This window comes from Heterodontus francisci, chromosome 3 (genome assembly GCF_036365525.1).
Source record: "Heterodontus francisci isolate sHetFra1 chromosome 3, sHetFra1.hap1, whole genome shotgun sequence".
NCBI lineage: Eukaryota > Metazoa > Chordata > Chondrichthyes > Heterodontiformes > Heterodontidae > Heterodontus > Heterodontus francisci.
The window spans coordinates 140,205,272-140,224,073 of NC_090373.1; the positions used below are offsets into that span (position 1 = coordinate 140,205,272).

Below are 18,802 nucleotides of genomic sequence, written 5' to 3' on the forward strand. Positions count from 1 at the left end.
CCCTCTTCTGTTGTGAGCTCTTTCGAGTCCACAGGATTAAAGTAAACAAAGGTTTTAATCAAGGACTGGCACAAGGGAGAAGTGTCTAGTGAAACATCCAGAGGCTTCTCAGTGAAACAGTTTGTAGTACAAATTTATAGAATACAATAAGTGTTACTCATTTGTTCTCACTACCCCGACATCCCAAGTCTGCAGCTTGATCAATAAACTGGATTGTATTGCCCCACTAACGTACTCCTGTCATCTCTCTTGAAGCTGGCATCTCTCGTAGTTTACGGCCTCCTGTTCTATCTGTACGCGCACCCTTGTCTCCTTGATAAGTGAAGCAAGGACAGCATTTTTACACGGACATGGAGGCACTTGGGTTCTGGTTGTACTACTTTCCCAGGACTGTGGCCATGTATCCCATCATGTTCCCCACAACTAGTGTTTTTCCATATTCCCTCTAAGAATGTTAGCATATCTTAATGCTAAATAATCTACTAATGGTGCCCTACTGGTCCCACTTAGCTGTAAAGAGGGAATGGATTTATGTGAGGGCAGTAATAGACTACATTGCATGGGTCAGATTTTATTATAACTGTAGCTTTGTTGCATATAATAAGTTGAGGTGTTAATAGTTGAACTCCACATTCACCACTGAACCTTGGTTCATTTGCCACAGCCTTTGGCCCTGCTTGGCCCTTAAGTTTGAAGCACTGAATGTATAACAGCTTTTCATGTCTTTTTATATGCTACTCGTACCTAAACTATACAGCTCTTTTCATCTTTTCATGAAGCTATATGGTTTATTTCCTCCCCTTTTTTGTGTTGCCCTGACATTTGAGGTCCTCATGATTTATTATCTTGTGTTCAGTTATCCTAATTGGCTAAAGATATGGTGGAACTTTGTCATGTCATCTCTCTTTTTTGCTTCCCATAGTCTTCTGCCTGTTCTTCCATTCTGGTCTCCTACACTGCCTTGCCATCTTGGCCATATTTTCACAGCTGAGACGTGTCTCATCACTTTGCAAAGGGACTGAGCTTTACTGTACATTACATATGCCATTTCTAGTGACCACCATCTTGCTATTGTGTTGGTGCTCCTCCATTATAGTCTCAATGTTATCATTAAACCGACCAAGGTTCAACTGCCCATAAGGGTACCTTGTTGATGGCTTGCTTTCTGTGCTATTGTCAATGTTGGCTTGTGGTTAAACATTGTTTTATAATGTGCTCAGACAATACTATAAGCAAGCTGTCAGAGGGTTACATAGTCAAAGGCATTCTAGAGGCACTGCACTGACAACTCGTACACCTGCATGGGTGTTCGAATGCATCCCCAGTCTGGATTTATAAGAGGCTTGGCCGACAAGCACAGATTTGTCGCTACTGTGGAATATTGACTCAATACTGGTCTTCAACATTCTTCTCACAGCCTGCAGTCTGGCTCTCTTTTTCTCTAGAGCTGTTGTCTTAGTTCATTTTTAAAAAGCTTCCAACTGGAGCACTGAGCCACTTCATCTTTTATTCTTGCATTACCCTTAATTGGTGTAAAATTGCCATTTGAAGTCTGAATGCCGAAGAGTAGAGATTGTTTCCCTCTAGAATTTGTGATTTTGGTCAATGTAATCTCTCATTACAGGTTGTACATGAGATCATCTATCAATAGAAATATTTGGAGCCCATCTCCATATTTCAAATTTGCTAACCCAACAGCATATTGCAAGGACCAACTGAATAGTAGTCAGTTACTGTAAATACTGAAACTTCATATACACCTCTTTCTCTGCCAATATCTGTTTTTATTAGGTTTTACTTATCTGTGCGTAAGGAAGCTGATGTCAAGTTAATGGATGGTACAGGCCACAAGCCCCACTACAGCCTTCGGACTCTTTGCCGCGCTCTTAAGTTTGCAGCATTGAACTCCTGCAGCAACATTCAGCGCTCATTGTATGAGGTAAATCATTTGCTATCTCAGTAATCTTAACATTGCCAAACTTAGTTGTAGTGAATGTTTTGTTGCACCCATTTTAGCAAAGTTTCACGAAATATGCACTGCATCTGCAATATCTTATTTGGCTCCCAAAACACTGACTACTTTATTTAAAGATGCTTTTTCCCACATGGAATCACTGTTCTATAGGTAACACAGGAGCTTGGCCCTTCATGAAAACATATTATAGATCATGCATTTAAAAGTTTTAAATGTTGAAGTTGCACGTGGGAAGATTATAATAAATCCTATGCAATTTGCTCTTTTGTGTTACATCTCTCTCTAGCTCACCTCATTTATATTCCTAATTATCTACAGAACCATGTACTTGAGCTGCATGTCTAAAGTAATGTTGACATTTTACAGGGTTTCAGTATGAGTTTCCTAACTCAACTAGATCGTGTATCTCATCCAATTGTTGAGAAATTGATATGTCGCCATATTATTGGAACCAATGCAAAGGCTGTTCTCCAGCAGGTATCTCCACCTATTTTTGTTGGTGAATGTTATGTTCTGAAGTACTGATATATTTTTAAACCAATCTGGGATGGTTAGTTGCAAAAAGTTGTAGAAAAGAGCACTGTCTGGAATCTGTCCAATTTAACAACTGGTGGAAGGTGATTAAGACAAAGTAATATAAGCTAAATTTGATCTCCAGTTAATATATTCGATGAATTCTAAACATGTGCACATCATTGACATTATTACCCATCGCTTTTTGTCCTGAGAAGGTGTGTAACAGTTAAATACATTTGAGGGGCTTACTTTACCACAGTTAAGACAGCCACATTTGTGTGGGACTGGTGTCTCATGCAGTTAAGACTGGGTAAGATCATTTGCTTACCTTGTCCAAAGGAAATCTGTAAACCAGTTGGGTTTTTATGATTATCTGATAACTTCATTGTTGCATTACTAGATTTTTCTAAACCACTTTCAAGTGCAGTGCAAGTCGTCTTCTGTTATGAAGGGATTTATACTTGATCTCTGGATTGCTGGTCCAGTGATAAAAGCACTTTGCTGTTGTATCCCTATAATCGAATGTTAAGCTTCAGGAAATCTGCATACAATCTATATAGTGACAGGAAAGTAATCTGGTACACTTTGAGAAGAAGTGGGCATTGTACTGTTGCAGTATTTCAGATTTTTACTGCAGTTGGGTTTGGGTTAAATGGTGAAGTTAACTCTCAATTTCTGAATAAGGCTATACTCGTTTTGAAAATGACGAAACAATAACTCCATTTTCTTGAATATTTCAGCCCATCCCAGAACCAAAAGGAGGATGTTCACTACAGATTGAAGGCTACTGGATTGCAGCAGGAGATAAGGAACCTTCTGTTGACAAATTCTATATTCTCACACCTTCTGTCAAACTTAACCTAAGGGATCTAGCAAGAGTAGTTGCTGCAGGGTAGGATATGTAATTTTCAGTTTACTAAGTGAATGAAGATGTTCAGGTTTTGAATAGGTTGATGCATACACACCAACTATAAATATTTTGGGGACAGGGGAGATCTACTAGCCAATCTAAAATGGTGTCGTGAGACCTTCATTGTAAACCTGAACAAGTGGACCAGACAGACAAGGTCCTAGTTTAATACTTTAAAAATCCAGCACTGCCTCAGTAATAGAGTATGTGCTCAGTCCTGGAGTGGGGCTTGAACCCACAGCCTTCTGATGCATTGGTGTGAGTACTACCAACTGAGCCAAGTTGACACACCCAAGTCTCTGGTAAAAGGATGCCTCTTTCCTGCCATGTACTAAAACCAGGCGTTTTAGTACTCTTAACAGAACAAATAGTTCATCTTTTTAAAAAAAAAAAGATAAATACATGTTCTGTTGCTGTCTCCAATTTTGTGGCTCCCTTCTTCCTCCGTTTCCCATTCTTCCGTGTGACGTTTGCCACCTCTCGAACCTTGACACTAGCAGGGTATTCAGCATTCTACCATTTTCTTTTGACTCTTGAATGTTCAGGCAACTGTAACTCATTGTTTGCTGAAGATTAGCCAAATATCGCTACCAGTATTTTTATTTGCAAAACAAGCTTTGATGTTTCACCTACAGGATTCATCCAGTGCTTATTCAGGGGGAGACATCAGTTGGTAAAACCAGTCTGATCTGCTGGTTGGCAGCTGCTACAGGAAACCATTGTGTGCGGATCAATAATCATGAACACACAGACATTCAAGAATACATTGGCTGCTATGCATCTGATGAAACAGGAAAACTGGTATTTAAGGAAGGTTTGTAGAGTGATTTTTTTTTTTATTTGTTGAAAAGCATGCAACATGATTCACAATCTTTGCATTGCTTAGCTTGACTAAGACTTTCTGTATTTTACATGCAGATGTTGTAATGTGGTTTCCTTGCACAATACTGGTATTTGCAGGCTAATTGCTTTTACTGCACAGACAAAAAATGGTCACAGAAGCAAGTAACCAAGCTACTTCAAAGCTTGGTTAATTATTGTTTGATTAATTCTCCCTTTCTTTGAAGGGTGTATATGATTTCACCGGTTCCTGCAGTCCTCTTGGCAGGCTCTAGGACCATAAGCGATACAGAATAGCTGTTTAACTAGAAAGCAATGAGGAATGGGAGTCCTGACTTTGTCTTTGTCCTGTCCCTGGCTTCCTTTCATTGTACATCTCTCAGTTCTGTGGTTTAATGATTTAACTGTACCTAAAAATGAAATGCCAACCTGGCAAACCTAAAACACAGGACTACAAGCATGCTGAACAGTCGAAACAGCGTGATATGGACAGCTAAGCAATTTCCCCACAACCAACAGATCTGATCAAAGCTCTCCACTCCTATCACAACCAGTTTTGAATGGTGCTGGACTAAACTAATATACAGGAGGAGCTCTCTGAACCTTCCCATTTTCAGTGATGGCAGAGATTAGTACAGGAGTGCAAAAAAAAAAAAGGCTGCAACTATCTTCAGCCAAATGGATGATCCATCTTGGCCTCCTCCACAAGTAGCTGAGCGCACAGGCCACAAAGACTGTGGGCCCTGACAACGTCCTGGCTGTAGTACTGAAGACTTGTGCTCCACAACTAGCTATGTCTCTGTCTCCAAGCTGTTCCAGTACAGCTACGACATGGGCATCTACCCGACAAAGTGGAAAATTGCCCAGTCTATCCTGTCTGCAAAAATCAGGATGGAAGGTGTCATTGACGCTGCTGTTAAGAGCCTCTCGCCCACAGCTTGCTCAGTTTGGGTTCTTTGAACATCACCTCAGCTCCAAGCCTCATTACAGCCTTGTCCAAACATGAAAAAAAAGCAGAATTCCAGAATTGAGGTAAGTGTGAACTGCATTTTGCATTAAGGCAGCATTTGAGAGTGTGGTTTCAAGGACCCTTGTAAAATTGCAGTCAATGGGAATCCAGGGGAAAACTCTCCACTGGTTGGAGTCCTAAAAAGTACAAAACAGGACGATTGTGGTTGTTGGAGGCCAATCATCTTAGGGCCCAGGACATTGCTGTAGGAATTCCTTAGGACAGTATCTGAGGCCCAACCATCAGCTGCTGCATCAATGACCTTCCCTCCATCAGGTCAGAAATAGGGATGTTTGCTGATTGCAGTATTCAGTGCCATTTGTAGCTCCTTGGATAGTGAAGCAGTCTGTACCTGCATGCAACAAAACGTGGATTACATTTTGGCTTGGGCTGATTGTGGCAACTAATATTCAGGCTACACAAGTGCCAGGCACAAATGTTACAGACCTCTGAGCTAGATTAGAGGTTTTTGGATCATTCAGCCCATCTCTTGCCTGATGAACACTCCATCAACATCAGCTGTGTTCCATGGGTGTAGGAGAGGGAAGGAGGAGAATGAAAACGGATGTTTGTGGCACTCCTCAGTTCCTTAGAGGTGTGTGTGAATCAACTAGATAATTTCAATTTTCAGTCCACACCCTTGCTGTTGGGAACTCTGTGGTGCATCTTTTGAGAGCCTACATTTTGCCATTCTATGTACAGTGTTGCACGTGTCTGAACTCTGGCCCAGAATTTGTAGTGGTAATGATGGCAGCTCAGCACTTGTCATTGTCTAAAACTGAGCAACATTTGGCACATGTGCAGTTAAACATGAGAAACAGGAATGCATTGTCATTGATACTGTGCTTCTCCAAAGGGTGTGCTAATGGACTCATTAGAAATATCGTTCTTTTGTTTTCTCGCCAGCTTCAACAATTTCATAGTAATCTTCCTGTTCTTTAAGTAAAAAAAAAAATGAATGTTAAGCTTTGTTTAGTCAGGAGTGACCTGAGCTTTTAATGGTGTACCAAGTCATAAGTACTGCTGAACAACCTCTCTGGTCCTGAAAACTAATTTTAAGTATGAAATCTCTTTCTCTGAGCATTTAAAAATTGCATATTTTTAAGTTTAATCTGTTAGATTTGCATTTCTCCCTTAGTCCCATGTGTATGTCCCAACCATTCATTCATTTTTTTGCTTTGATTTTAAATGCAATTTATATTTCCTGCTTTGCTGTCTGGAAGCATTCTTGCTTCCCTCTTGGATGCCACTAATCCCTTGTAGAAGGTGCCAAGTTGAAACTGACATTGGGAAAAGAGGACACCTGCATTCTCGTGCCTGCTGAATCCTTTGTGGGCACCTTTAGAGGTCAGCAGGGAGCTATGTCCTTTCACAGCTGACCATAATCAGGGCTATTGTTTTACAATGAATGTTTATTTGTTTTTGTTGGAGTAAATTAAATTAGTAAGAATGGACAAACATCATTGCCAAACTGAAATTTTCTACATTTAAAGTAACCAAAGTGCTGATGTGCCTCTCTTACAATAGGCGTGCTTATTAATGCAATGCGCATGGGCCACTGGATTATTCTAGATGAATTGAATTTAGCCCCTACTGATGTTTTGGAAGCACTTAATCGACTACTTGATGACAATCGAGAGCTCTTCATAACAGAGACCCAGGAAGTAGTAAAAGCACACCCAAGATTCATGCTTTTTGCAACCCAGAACCCTCCTGGACTATATGGTGGCAGGAAGGTCTGTACTTCTGATTTTGGTTTTCTGATTTGCAGGGGCAGTGGGTGTAGGTTGGATTTGTCCCAGATGGGCAATGTGAATGCTTGTTTTAATTGGAGCTTTGTATATGCTAGTGAATTTTTCTTTGTCACTGTAAGTGAAGGCAGTATTGTGAAAAGGCATGGCTAAAATAACAGTCTGGAACATGTTTTAATACTTGGAGTTTATTTTCATAAAAATAAACTTTAGTAAATAAAGCAGTATTAGACCACAATTTATATTAAAGGGGTTACATAAATGACAAGTTTTCAGAGGACGTTAGAAAGCATAATATGACACCAAGCCGCATAAGATGACCAAAAGCTTGGTCAGAGATTTAAAGGAGGAAAGGGGTAGAGGCTGCGAGGTTCAGAGGTGGAACTTCAGAAATTCGGGTCCACTCAGCTGAAGCACAGCCACCAATTAAAATCTGAGCTGCTCAAAAGGCCAGAATTAAAGATGCACAGATATCCTAAATTTAAAGTGATTGGAAGAAAAATTAGAGGGGAGATGAAAAACTTTTTCACCCAGAGGGTGGTGATGGTCTGGAACTCTGCCTGAAAGGGTAGTTGAGGTAAAGACCCTCAACTCATTCAAAAGGAGTCTGGATATGGACCTCAAATGCCGTAAACTGCAGGGCTACGGACCAAATGCTGGAAGGTGGGATTGGAACAAGTGGATAGTTTTTTGCTGGGCACAGACACTATGGGCCAAGTGGCCTCTCTCCCTGCCTCAAACTTTCTATGATTCTATGATCTGAGGGTGATGGGGCTGGAGGAGATTAGAGATAGGAAGGGACTAGGCTGTGGAGTGTCTGGAAAATGAGAATTTTAAAATTGCGTTGTTGCTAGACCAGGAGCCAGTTTGGCTCAACACATAGGTGTGATAAGTGAAGGGGATTTGGTGTGATTTGGGATACAAGTTGCAGAGTTAGGATGGCCTTAAGATTACAGATGGTTGAATGTGGGAGGCCAGCTAGGCATGCATTGGAATTCGTCAAGTCTAGAGATAACAAAGGCATGGATGAAGGTCTTGGTAACAAGAGCTGAAGCAAAGGTGGATCAGGCAATGTAACAGAGGACTTGATGATGGCACAGGTATGGGGTTTCAAACTCTTACCTGAATCAAATATGACACCAAGGTTGTGAACAATCTGGTTCAGCCTGTCATTGCCAAGGAGAGGAATGGGTCAGTGGCTTGGGAATGGAGTTTGGAACAGGCAACAAAGGTGATGGCTTTGGGTTTTCCCAATATTTAATTGGAGGAAATATCGACTGTTCCAGTACTGGCTGTCGGAAGTATTCTGACAATTTAGAGACAGAGAGGTGGTGGTGTCGAGCAGGGTGTCGGGTATGTGTGGAAACTGATATGTTTTCGATAGTGTTGCTGAGGGACAGCATGTAGATGAGAAATAGGGGCCAAGGATGGATCCTTGGTGGATATCAGTGGTAACAGTGGAGTGGGAAGAGAAACCATTGTAGGTGGTTGTCCAGCTAAAATTGGATAGGTAAGAATAGAACCAAGCAAATGTTGTCTGACCCAATTGAACAACTGGAGAGGCTTTGGAGGAGGATGGCGTAGTTGGCATATCAAAGGCTGCAGGCAGGTCAAGACAGATGAGGATAACTTAGCTTTCACCATCATATAGAATGCCAATTGTAACAGCTATCCTTGGAAGGTTTGCCCAGTTCGCTAGAGGTTTGGGAAGTTGGCAGAGAAAGTCCCCTTTTTTTCCCCCCCATTCCCCAATAAGCATTCAGCATTTTTACCTAAGTATTTTCATTTTGCATGTCTATGGATTGGTTCATGACTCCAAAAATGTTGGCTATGCATTGCAAGATAAGGAAGCATTGGGGCAATATAGGATTGTATTATCCACCAGTCCTATTAGTAGTTGGGTCTGCACTTGTCTGTAGGTTCCTGGATTCGTGTCAGATTTATTTTATTTATGTAATAGTTACCTTTTAGTTCTAATTCTGACTTTTAAATCCTATTTCTAGGTGTTGTCGCGAGCATTCAGGAACCGTTTTGTAGAGCTGCATTTTGATGAGCTTCCAACGGCTGAATTAGAAATGATTCTTAACAAAAGATGCTATTTGCCCCCATCTTACTGCGCAAGACTAGTTAAAATAATGTTGGAACTGCAGGTATTTCAGAAAGCAATATTCAATCTTTTTTGATAGGATTTTATTAAAGCATTTGCTAGAAAATTATCTCTCCAACAGTATTATTGAAGCAGTTTGACATTAGTCATTGGAATGCTAACAATCTCCTGAAATATGACGTAAATGATAGCTTTCAGCCTGAACAAAATTAGCTTTTAAAATATGGTATTTTTACAAATGTTTCTTTAAAAACAGTCATATCGCAGAGGATCGAGTGTTTTTGCTGGAAAACATGGCTTCATTACCTTGAGAGAACTATTTAGATGGGCTGAACGCTACAAGTTGGCTGATCAAACTCTACAATGTCACGACTGGATTAGGCATATAGCCACTGATGGTGAGATGTTTTTCTTCCAAGTCATTCAATGCTATGGAGCTTCTTGTTCAATGCAATAGGAAGAGTACCTGCATGCTGCTTACAATAAGTGTGAGTGACCAAAGGTGATTTGACCTTGATTGCCCCTCCTTTTGAGAAACGTGATGTGAAAGTGTATGTAATTACCGTCGAGGAAAATCACAGTTGTGGATGCTTCCTATCTCCAAGCTGCAACTTCCCTTAACATTGTTTTATCTTTTTGGTCCTTACTTCCCCAGTTGTCTTGTCTATGTTTCTATTGACCATGCCATTTCTCTTGTATCTGAGGGCGACCAGTGGCTTGGAGCCACACCCATCATTAATATTTCCTGTCCCTCTGGGGAGATAGGAAGTGGAAATCATAATATTTAGGCGAGGCATTATGGCTGGTGTCAGCTGTGTGTTGGAATGTATTGTCTGCAAATGATTTCTCATTGGTGACATTTCCAAATCTGGTGAAGTTGTAGAATCCATAGATTCTTGCAGCACAGAAGGAGGTGATTCAATCCACCTTGCATATCTCAGTGGGTAATAGACCAAGCGTAGCTTTCCACCTTTTTGTTATAATTTGCTGAAATAAAATGGGACTCCATAGTAGTCTGACTTTTAAGCTGGATGTGATGCAAGATTTTAGCTTGCTCCTGAGAGAGTTTCTCTAATCTGATCCCCCAATTTTCAAAACTTGAGACTGGTACGACACTAATTATACTGTCCTGATGGGTGAAATTATTTTGCTTTATATTCATCTGCACCAACAACAATAGAAAAATTATTGCCTTTTAATTTCCTTTCCAGATGGTTAAGTTTGTCATTTACCACTGACACCATATTGCACAATATGTAGGGCTTAATTTCAGTCCTTTTTCATCCATTAATCATTTTTACGTGCTCTGTTGTGGACTTGCTGTTTCTTCCGTGTCTGACAGTAGGTGAGATGATCCATTTCTTTGCTTCTACTTCCAGCAGGTCATACTATGATGTTTACAAAAGGAATTGTATCATGCTAAAATTGATAAATCGATCAGAATGTTTTGATATTTTTAAGAGGTTTTGGGAATTTTATTTCCAATGGTGAACAAGGGTTGGAATCTGCCCCTCTCCTCACTTTTTATGTGCTGCTTCAGGGAACTACAACTCTGGCTCTGGTCACACTGACTTAAGAGTGGAAATAATAAATGCAAAAGACATGGTTGAAGCATTTGCAACTGTCTTCAGTTAGAAGTGCTGAGTGGATGACCCATCTCTGCCTCCTGGTTTTTAAAAAATATATATATTTTATTCATAAAAATCTGTAATAAAATGACAAACCAATTTCCAATTTAACATTCCAGAAAGTGCAGAAATCAGTTTTTCAATACAGAAAGTGAGTTGCCTCAACTCATTCCATTCCATTTTACATGCAATGTACATTTGGATTACACTGCAAAACCATATATTTTAGGGAATATACCTGAGGGATTTTACACTGGTTCCAGACCCATGGTGTACTATGGTGGGAGGACATTTACACAGTGGTCTTTCCCCATTGCGCCTTTGCAGCAGCTGCCCCAGGTTTTAGTGTTCCCCTCACACATAGTCCTGGACCTTGGAATGTGCCAGTCTGCAAAACTTGGTCGTGCATAACTCTGCGTTGGAAAACCAAGTTTCAGACAGATCAAAGAGCGGCTTTCACCAAGTTGATGGTCCTCCAGCAGCAGTTGATGTTTATCTTTGTGTGCGTCCCTGGGAACAGCCTGTCGAGCACAGGTTCCTGTATTAGAACTGCGCAAGATGAACCTCGACAAAAACCACTACATCTCTTTCCACACCTGCTTTGCAAAGGCACATTCCAGAAGGAGGTGGGTAACAGTCTGCTCCCCACCACAGTCACCTCAAGAGCAGCATGCAGAGGCGGTGAGATTCCGGGTGTGCAGGAAGGATCTGACTGGGAGGGCCCTTCTCACCACCAGCTAAGCTACATCTTGGTGCTTGTCTGAAATGCCAGTCTTCAGCCATTTCCATTCATTCCATGTGATACCAAGAAATGGCTGAAAGCACTGGATATAGCAAAGGTTGTGGGTTTTAACATCATCTCTGCTGTAGTACTGAAGACTTGTTCTGCAGAACAAGCTGAGTACCTAGCCAAGCTGTTCCAGGACAGCTACAACACTGGTATTGGACAATATCAACAATTGCCCAGGTATGGCTTGTTTTTTAAAAAAAAAATCGTTCTTGCCAATTACTGTCCCAACAGTCTATTCTAATCAGCAAAGTGATGGAAGATGTTATCGACCGTGTTATCAAGCTGCACTTGCTCACGGTAACCTGCTCACCGATGCACACTTTGAGTACCACCAAGGCCACTCTGCTTCAGACCTCATCACCGCTTTAGTCCAATCATGGACAAAAGAGCTGAATTCCAGAGGTGCGGTGCAAGGAATTGCCCTTGACATTAAGGCAGCGTTTTGAGTATGCTTTCAAGGAGCCCTAGTAAAATTGAAGTCAGTAGGAATTGTGGGTTGGGGGTGGGGGGGGGGTGCGGGTGCAGGGTGTGAAATATCTCCTATGAATGGAGTCAAAGCTAGCACATGAAAGATGGTTGTGGTTGTTGGAGGCCAATCATCTCAGCCCCAGGACATTGTTGCATGAGTTCCTCAGGGTAGTGTCCTAGGCCCAACCATCTTCAGCTGCTTCATCAATGACCTTCCCTCCATCAGGTCAGAAGTGGGGATGTTCAGTGATTTGCTCAATGTTCAGTACCATTCGTGACTCCTCGGATAGTGAAGCAGTCCATGTACATATGCAGCAAAACTTGGACAACATCCAGGCTTGGGCTGATGAGTGGCAAGTAACATGCCACACAAGTGCCAGGCAATGATCATTTCCAATAAGAGAATCTAACCATTTCCCCTTGATGTTCAAAAGTATTACCATTGCTGAATCCCCCACCAGCATCCATTGACCAGAAACTTAACTGGGCCAGTCACAAACACTGTGGCTACAAGAGCAGGTCAGAGGCTGGGAATTCTGCAGCAAGTAACTCACCACTTGAATTCTCCAAACCTTTCCATCTACAAGGCACAAGTCAGGATTGTGATAGAATACTCTGCACTTGCCTGGATGATTGCAGCTCCAACAACACTAGAAGCTTGACATTACTGGATAAAGCAGCCCACTTAATCGGCACTCCATCCACTGCCATAAACTTTCACTTCCTGCACCACTGGTACACAGTGACAGCAATGTGTGCCATTTACAAGATGCACATAAATAGGAGCAGGGTTGGGCCATATAGCCCTTTGTGTCCACTCTGCCATTCAATGAGACCGTGAATGTTCTGCTTCAACACTATTTTCCTGCACTATCCCCGTATCCCTTAATGTTTTCAATATGTAGAAATCTATTGATCTCGGTCTTGAACATACTCAATGACTCAGTCTCCACAGCCCTCTGGGTCAGAGAATTCCGAAGATTCACCACCCTCTGAAGAAATTCCTCCTCATCTCAGTCCTAAATGGCCTGCCCTTTATTTAGAGACTCTGTCCACTGGTTCTATACTCCCCAGCTAAGGGAAACATCCTTCTTGCATCAACACTTTTGAGCCCTGCAAGAATTTTGTATGTTTGAATGAGATCACCTCTCATTCTTCTAAACTCCAGAGAATAAAGGCCCAGTCTATTCAATCTTCTCTCATAGGATAATCCTGCCATCCCAGGAATTAGTCTGGTGAACTTTTGTTGCACTCCCTCTATGGCAAGTATATCGCTCCTCGGGTAAGGAGACCAAAACCCCCCACAATATTCCAGGTGCGGTTTCACCTAGGCTTTATATAATTGCAGTAAGACATCTTTACTCCTTTCCTGAGTTCCTGTTGTAATAACGGCCCACATACCACTTGCCTTAATTGCTTGCTGACCCACCTTTTGTAGGCTGTATTTTATCTTTCGTAATGTGGTGGTCAGGTTTCTTCTCCTTTTTAGATCAGGATTGGCCTTTGGTTTTTACTTTCTGAAAAAGTATACTAAAGCTAAAGTAAGAACCACCAACTAGAGTATCACCAGACTGTAAAATGCTTGGCATTTGCCTAAAGTGCAATGACCATTACAGACCAGTGGTAACTTTTTTTTCAAATTCTTGAAGTTGGGTACAGCATAATATTGCAACAACCTTGGATTTTTATCAGATTCCATCCTGCTCAACCAGAGCTTGAGCTACTGTCAGTAACTACATCGGTGCTGTGCCCAGCTATATTCACATGCAAAACACTAGGCGAGACAGTGCCTCACCTAACGAGTTGTCTCTGTCCCACTCTGGCATCAAACTCAGTATCTTGGATTGAAAAGAAGTACTTGTGTAACAAAAGCGATATTTCTACCAAGTGTTTTTGCACTCCAATCATACAGCTTAAACAGCATGATTTAAAGAAATTTTTGCAACTTTAATATGATTGTGTAGTGTTAAACAATGGATAATCTAATTGTTAATTGCTCTGGCAGGTTATATGCTCTTGGCTGGCCGTGTGAGGAAAGAAGAAGAAGTTGCTGTCATTCGCCGTATCCTAGAAAAACATTTTAAAAAGAGACTGGTTCCAGAAGTTATATTCTCACAATCCAGTCTTGAACAAAGAATGAGTAAGTTTTCTGAATTCTTGTATGACTGTGTTGTTAGGTGTCAGTCATGACTTAGTAGCATACTCTCCTGAGTCAGAATGTTGTGTATTCAAGTCACCCTTCACAACGTAAGCACAAACATCAAGGCTGACACTTGACTGCAGTAATGAGGGAGTGATGCAGTCAGGTGTTGGATGAGACATTTAAACCGAGGCCTTGTCTTGCCTTCCGGTGGATGAAATAGTGCCATGGGATCTTTTACAAAGAACAAGTGTGTTATCTCCCATGAACTTGCCAATCTTTATCCCTCAATCAACATCATTATCAGATTATCTGGTGAATATCACATTGCTGTTTCTGGGAGCTTACTGTAGGTAAATTGATTGCTGCAGTGACTTTACAGCCAAGGAAGTTCTTTTGAAGCAAAGTGCTATCAGACATCGGAACATAAGAGCAGGAGTAGGCCATGCAGCCATTCAGTTAGGTCATGGCTGATCATCTACCTCAACACCACTTTTCCCATACTTTCCCCACACTTCCCCATATCCCTTAATGTCTTTAGTATCCGGATAGCCACTAATTTCTGTCTTGAGCATGCTCAATGATGGAGCTACCACAGCCCTCTGGGTCGAGAATTCCAAAGATTCACCACCCTCTGAATGAAGAAATTCTTAAGCAATTAGGAAGGTAAATGGTATGTTGGCCTTCATTGCAAAGGGTTTTGAGTACAGGATGTCTTGCTGCAATTGCATAGACCCTTTGGTGAGACAACACCTGGAGTATTGTGTACAGTGTTGGTTTCCTCATCTAAGGAAGGATGTACTTGCCATAGAGGGAGTGCGTTGGAAGTCCACCAGACTAATCCTGGGGATGGTGGGATTGTCTTATGAGGAGAGATTGAGGGAAACTGGGGCCTGTACTCTCTCGAGTTTCAAAGAATGAGAGGTGATATCAATGTGTCTTACAGGGCCTGGCAAGGTGGATGTAGATAGGATATTTTCCCTGGCTGAGTCTTAAATGGCCTCCCCCTTACTCTGAGACAATGTTTGTCAAACATGATTTCCCCAAGTGTCTAGTTATCCACATCCTTTTTGTAACAGATTCTAGCATTTTCCCTACAACTGACGTCAAATTAACAGGTCTGTAGTTCCCCGTTTTCTCTCTCCCTTCTTTCTTAAATAGTGGGGTTACATTTGCTACTTTTCAAACTGCAGGAACCTTTCCAGAACCTATAGAATTTGGAAAGATAACCACCAATGCATCCACTATCTCAATAGCCACCTCCTGCAACACTTTGGGATAGCTCATTAGGTCCAGGGGATTTATCAGCGTTGAATCTGGTTAACTTTGAGTACCACCTCTCATACTAATTTCTTTCAGTTCCTCATTTTCACGAGTCCCTTGGTTCCCTAGTATTTCTGGGAGCCTTTCTGTATCTTTCCCCGTGAAGACAGACACAAAGTAATTGTTTACTTTCTCTGCCATGTCCCTAAATCTCCACTTTTTCTGGCACTTGTTTTTTATATAAGCCACTGCGTTTGATCTAATGCAATCTTTAACTTTTGTTAACCATGATTGATTCATCTTTCCTGTTGGGTTTTTGTGTCTTTAGAAGAATGTATATTTGTTGTAGACCATGTAGTACTACTTTAAATACTAGCTGTTGCTTATCTGGCGTCAAATCATCTTAGTATATTTTCCCAATCCACCATAGCCAACTTGCCCATCATCTTCATAGTTTCCTTTGTTCAGATTTAATACCCTAGTTTCAGAATGAGCGATATCACTTTCAAACTTAGTGACCATAATGATATAAAATTCTATTTCCCAAAGGCTCATTTTACTGTAAAGTTATTAATTAGACCTTCCTCATTACATAATACGGAATCTAAAATAGCCCAATCCCTAGTTGGTTCTTCACTGTACTGCTCCAGGAAACCCATCTCGCACACTCCAGGAATTCATTCTTCTTAGAATTCTGATTACGTTTACCCAGTCTGTATGTAAGTTGAAGTTTCTCATTATTGCTGTATTACCCATGTTACATGCACCTCTAATTTCCTGATTTTTTTTTTATATACCGTATCCAACATTACCCCTGCTGCTGCCCCTTGCTGTTTCTTAGCTCCACCCAAATTGATTCTAATCTTGAACCTTCATTCGAAGATCCTCCCACTAATGTACCTTATTAAGAGCACAACTCCACCTCCTTTTTACCTATTCTTCCTAAATGACACATATTCTGATCATTGTCAATTTGTTGTAAAAACCCATCTGGTTCACTAATGTCCTTTTTAGGGAAGGAAATCTGTCCTTACCTGGTCTGGTTGACATGTGACTCCAGATCCACAGCAGTGGCTTTTGGGTGGTGGTTGGGAGGGGGGTGGGGGGGAAGTCCCCTCTGAAATGGCCTAGCAAGCCACTCAGTTGAAGGGCAATTAGGGAATGAATTGCCATCTTTGAGCCATGCATTTAACACTCATCTGATTAACCTTACTCCAGTTTGCTCGTGGATCAGGTGGTAATGCAGATGTTACTACCTTTTTGAGGTTCTGCTTTTTACTTTTGCCCCTAGCTGTTCATACTCCCTATGCAAAACCTCCATTTTTTTTTTTTGTTTCTAGTCCTATCTGTTGGTACACATCTGGACCACGACAACTGGTTTCTCCCCCTCCCACTGAAAGCTCCTCTTCAGCCTGAGCAGATGTTCCAAAACAGCTGTCTGGTGGTCATGAAAGGCGCTATATCAATGCATGTCTTTAGAGTCCGAGTCGTTAAGCATAGAAACAGGCCCTTCGGCCCACCGTGTCCATGCTGACCATAATGCCTATCTATACTAATCCCACCTGCCTGCATTAATTCCATATCCCTCTATGCCTTGCTCATTCAAGTACCTGTCCAGATGCCTCTACTTATGCGTTCTACACTTATGTGAGGAACAAGAGGATGGCCAGAGTGAGGGTAGGGCCGATCAGGGATAGTGGAGGGAACTTGTGCCTGGAGTCGGAGGAGGTAGGGGAGGTCCTAAATGAATACTTTGCTTCAGTATTCACGAGTGAGAGGGACCTGGTCGTTTGTGAGGACAGCGTGAAATAGGCTGATGTTAAGAGGGAGGATGTGCTGGAAATTTTTAAAGACATGAGGACAAATAAGTCCCCGGGGCCAGACGGGATATACCCAAGGATATTACGGGAAGCGAGGGAAGAGATTGCCGTGCCTTTGGTGATGATCTTTGCGTCCTCACTGTCCACTGGAGTAGTACCAGATGATTGGAGGGTGGCAAATGTTATTCCCTTGTTCAAGAAAGGGAATAGGGATAACCCTGGGAATTATAGACCAGTCAGTCTTACGTCGGTAGTGGGCAAATTATTGGAGCGGATTCTGAGAGACCGGATTTATGATTATTTGGAAAAGCATGGTTTGATTAGAGACAGTCAGCATGGCTTTGTGAGGGGCAGGTCATGCCTCACAAGCCTTATTGAATTCTTTGAAGATGTGACAAAACACGTTGATGAAGGAAGAGCAGTGGATGTGGTGTATATGGATTTTAGCAAGGCGTTTGATAAGGTTCCCCATGGTAGGCTCATTCAGAAAGTAAGGAGGCATGGGATACAAGGAAAGTTGGCTGTCTGGATACAGAATTGGTTGGCCCATAGAAGACAGAGGGTGGTAGTAGATGGAAAGTATTCAGCCTGGAGCTCGGTTGGTGTTCGCAGGGATCTGTTCTGGGACCTCTGCTCTTTGTGATTTTTATAAATGACTTGGATGAGGAAGTGGAATGCTGGGTTAGCAAGTTTGCCGATGACATGAAGGTTGCTGGAGTTGTGGATAGTGTGGAAGGCTGTTGTAGGTTGCAACGGGACATTGACAGGATGCAGAGCTGGGCTGAGAAGTGGCAGATGGAGTTCAACATGGAAAAGTGTGAAGTGATTCATTTTGGAAGGTTGAATTTGAATGCAGAGTACAGGCTTAAAGACAGGATTCTTGGTAGTGTGGAGGAACAGGGGGATCTTGGGGTCCATGTCCATAGATCGCTCAAAAGTTGCCACCCAAGCTGATAGGGTTGTTAAGAAGGCGTATGGTGTGTTGGCTTTCATTAACAGGGGGATTGAGTTTAAGAGCCGTGAGGTTATGCTGCAGCTCTATAAAGCCCTGGTTAGACCACACTAGGAATATTGTGTTCAGTTCTGGTCGCCTCATTATAGGAAGGATGTGGAAGCTTTAGAGAGGGTGCAGAGGAGATTTACCAGGATGCTGCCTGGACTGGAGGGCATGTCTTACGAAGAAAGGTTGAGGGAGCTAGGGCTTTTCTCATTGGAGCGAAGAAGGATGAGAGGTGACTTGATAGAGGGGTACAAGATGATGAGAGGCATAGAGTGGCTAGCCAGAGACTTTTTCCCAGGGCGGAAAGGGCTATCACCAGGGGGCATAATTTTAAGGTGATTGGAGGAAGGTTTCGGGGAGATGTCAGAGGTAGGTTCTTTACACAGAGATAGTCGTATGAAGGGTATGTAGGTTGTTTGATCTTAGAGTAGGTTAAAGGTGCGGCACAACATCGTGGGCCGAAGGGCCAGTGCTGTACTGTTCTATGTTCTATGTAAATGTCGCTACTGTTCCTGCCTCCACCACCACCTCTGGCAGCTCATTCCAGATACCCACTATTCTTTGTGTGAAAGATTTACCCCTTTG

The 18,802-nt window shown here is 42.0% G+C and overlaps 1 protein-coding gene across 1 annotated transcript in view; it reads left to right on the plus strand.

The window, feature by feature from the left end:
• Positions 1-18,802, plus strand: part of mdn1 (midasin AAA ATPase 1) — a 201,664-nt gene that overhangs the window by 41,442 nt on the left and 141,420 nt on the right. Inside the window, exons 21-28 of the mRNA XM_068026518.1 lie at positions 1,792-1,939; positions 2,342-2,452; positions 3,232-3,383; positions 4,037-4,215; positions 6,778-6,986; positions 9,005-9,151; positions 9,365-9,506; positions 14,000-14,134. Of these exons, the coding sequence (XP_067882619.1) occupies positions 1,792-1,939; positions 2,342-2,452; positions 3,232-3,383; positions 4,037-4,215; positions 6,778-6,986; positions 9,005-9,151; positions 9,365-9,506; positions 14,000-14,134 (1,223 nt within the window). The remainder of the gene's footprint in view (positions 1-1,791; positions 1,940-2,341; positions 2,453-3,231; positions 3,384-4,036; positions 4,216-6,777; positions 6,987-9,004; positions 9,152-9,364; positions 9,507-13,999; positions 14,135-18,802) is intronic.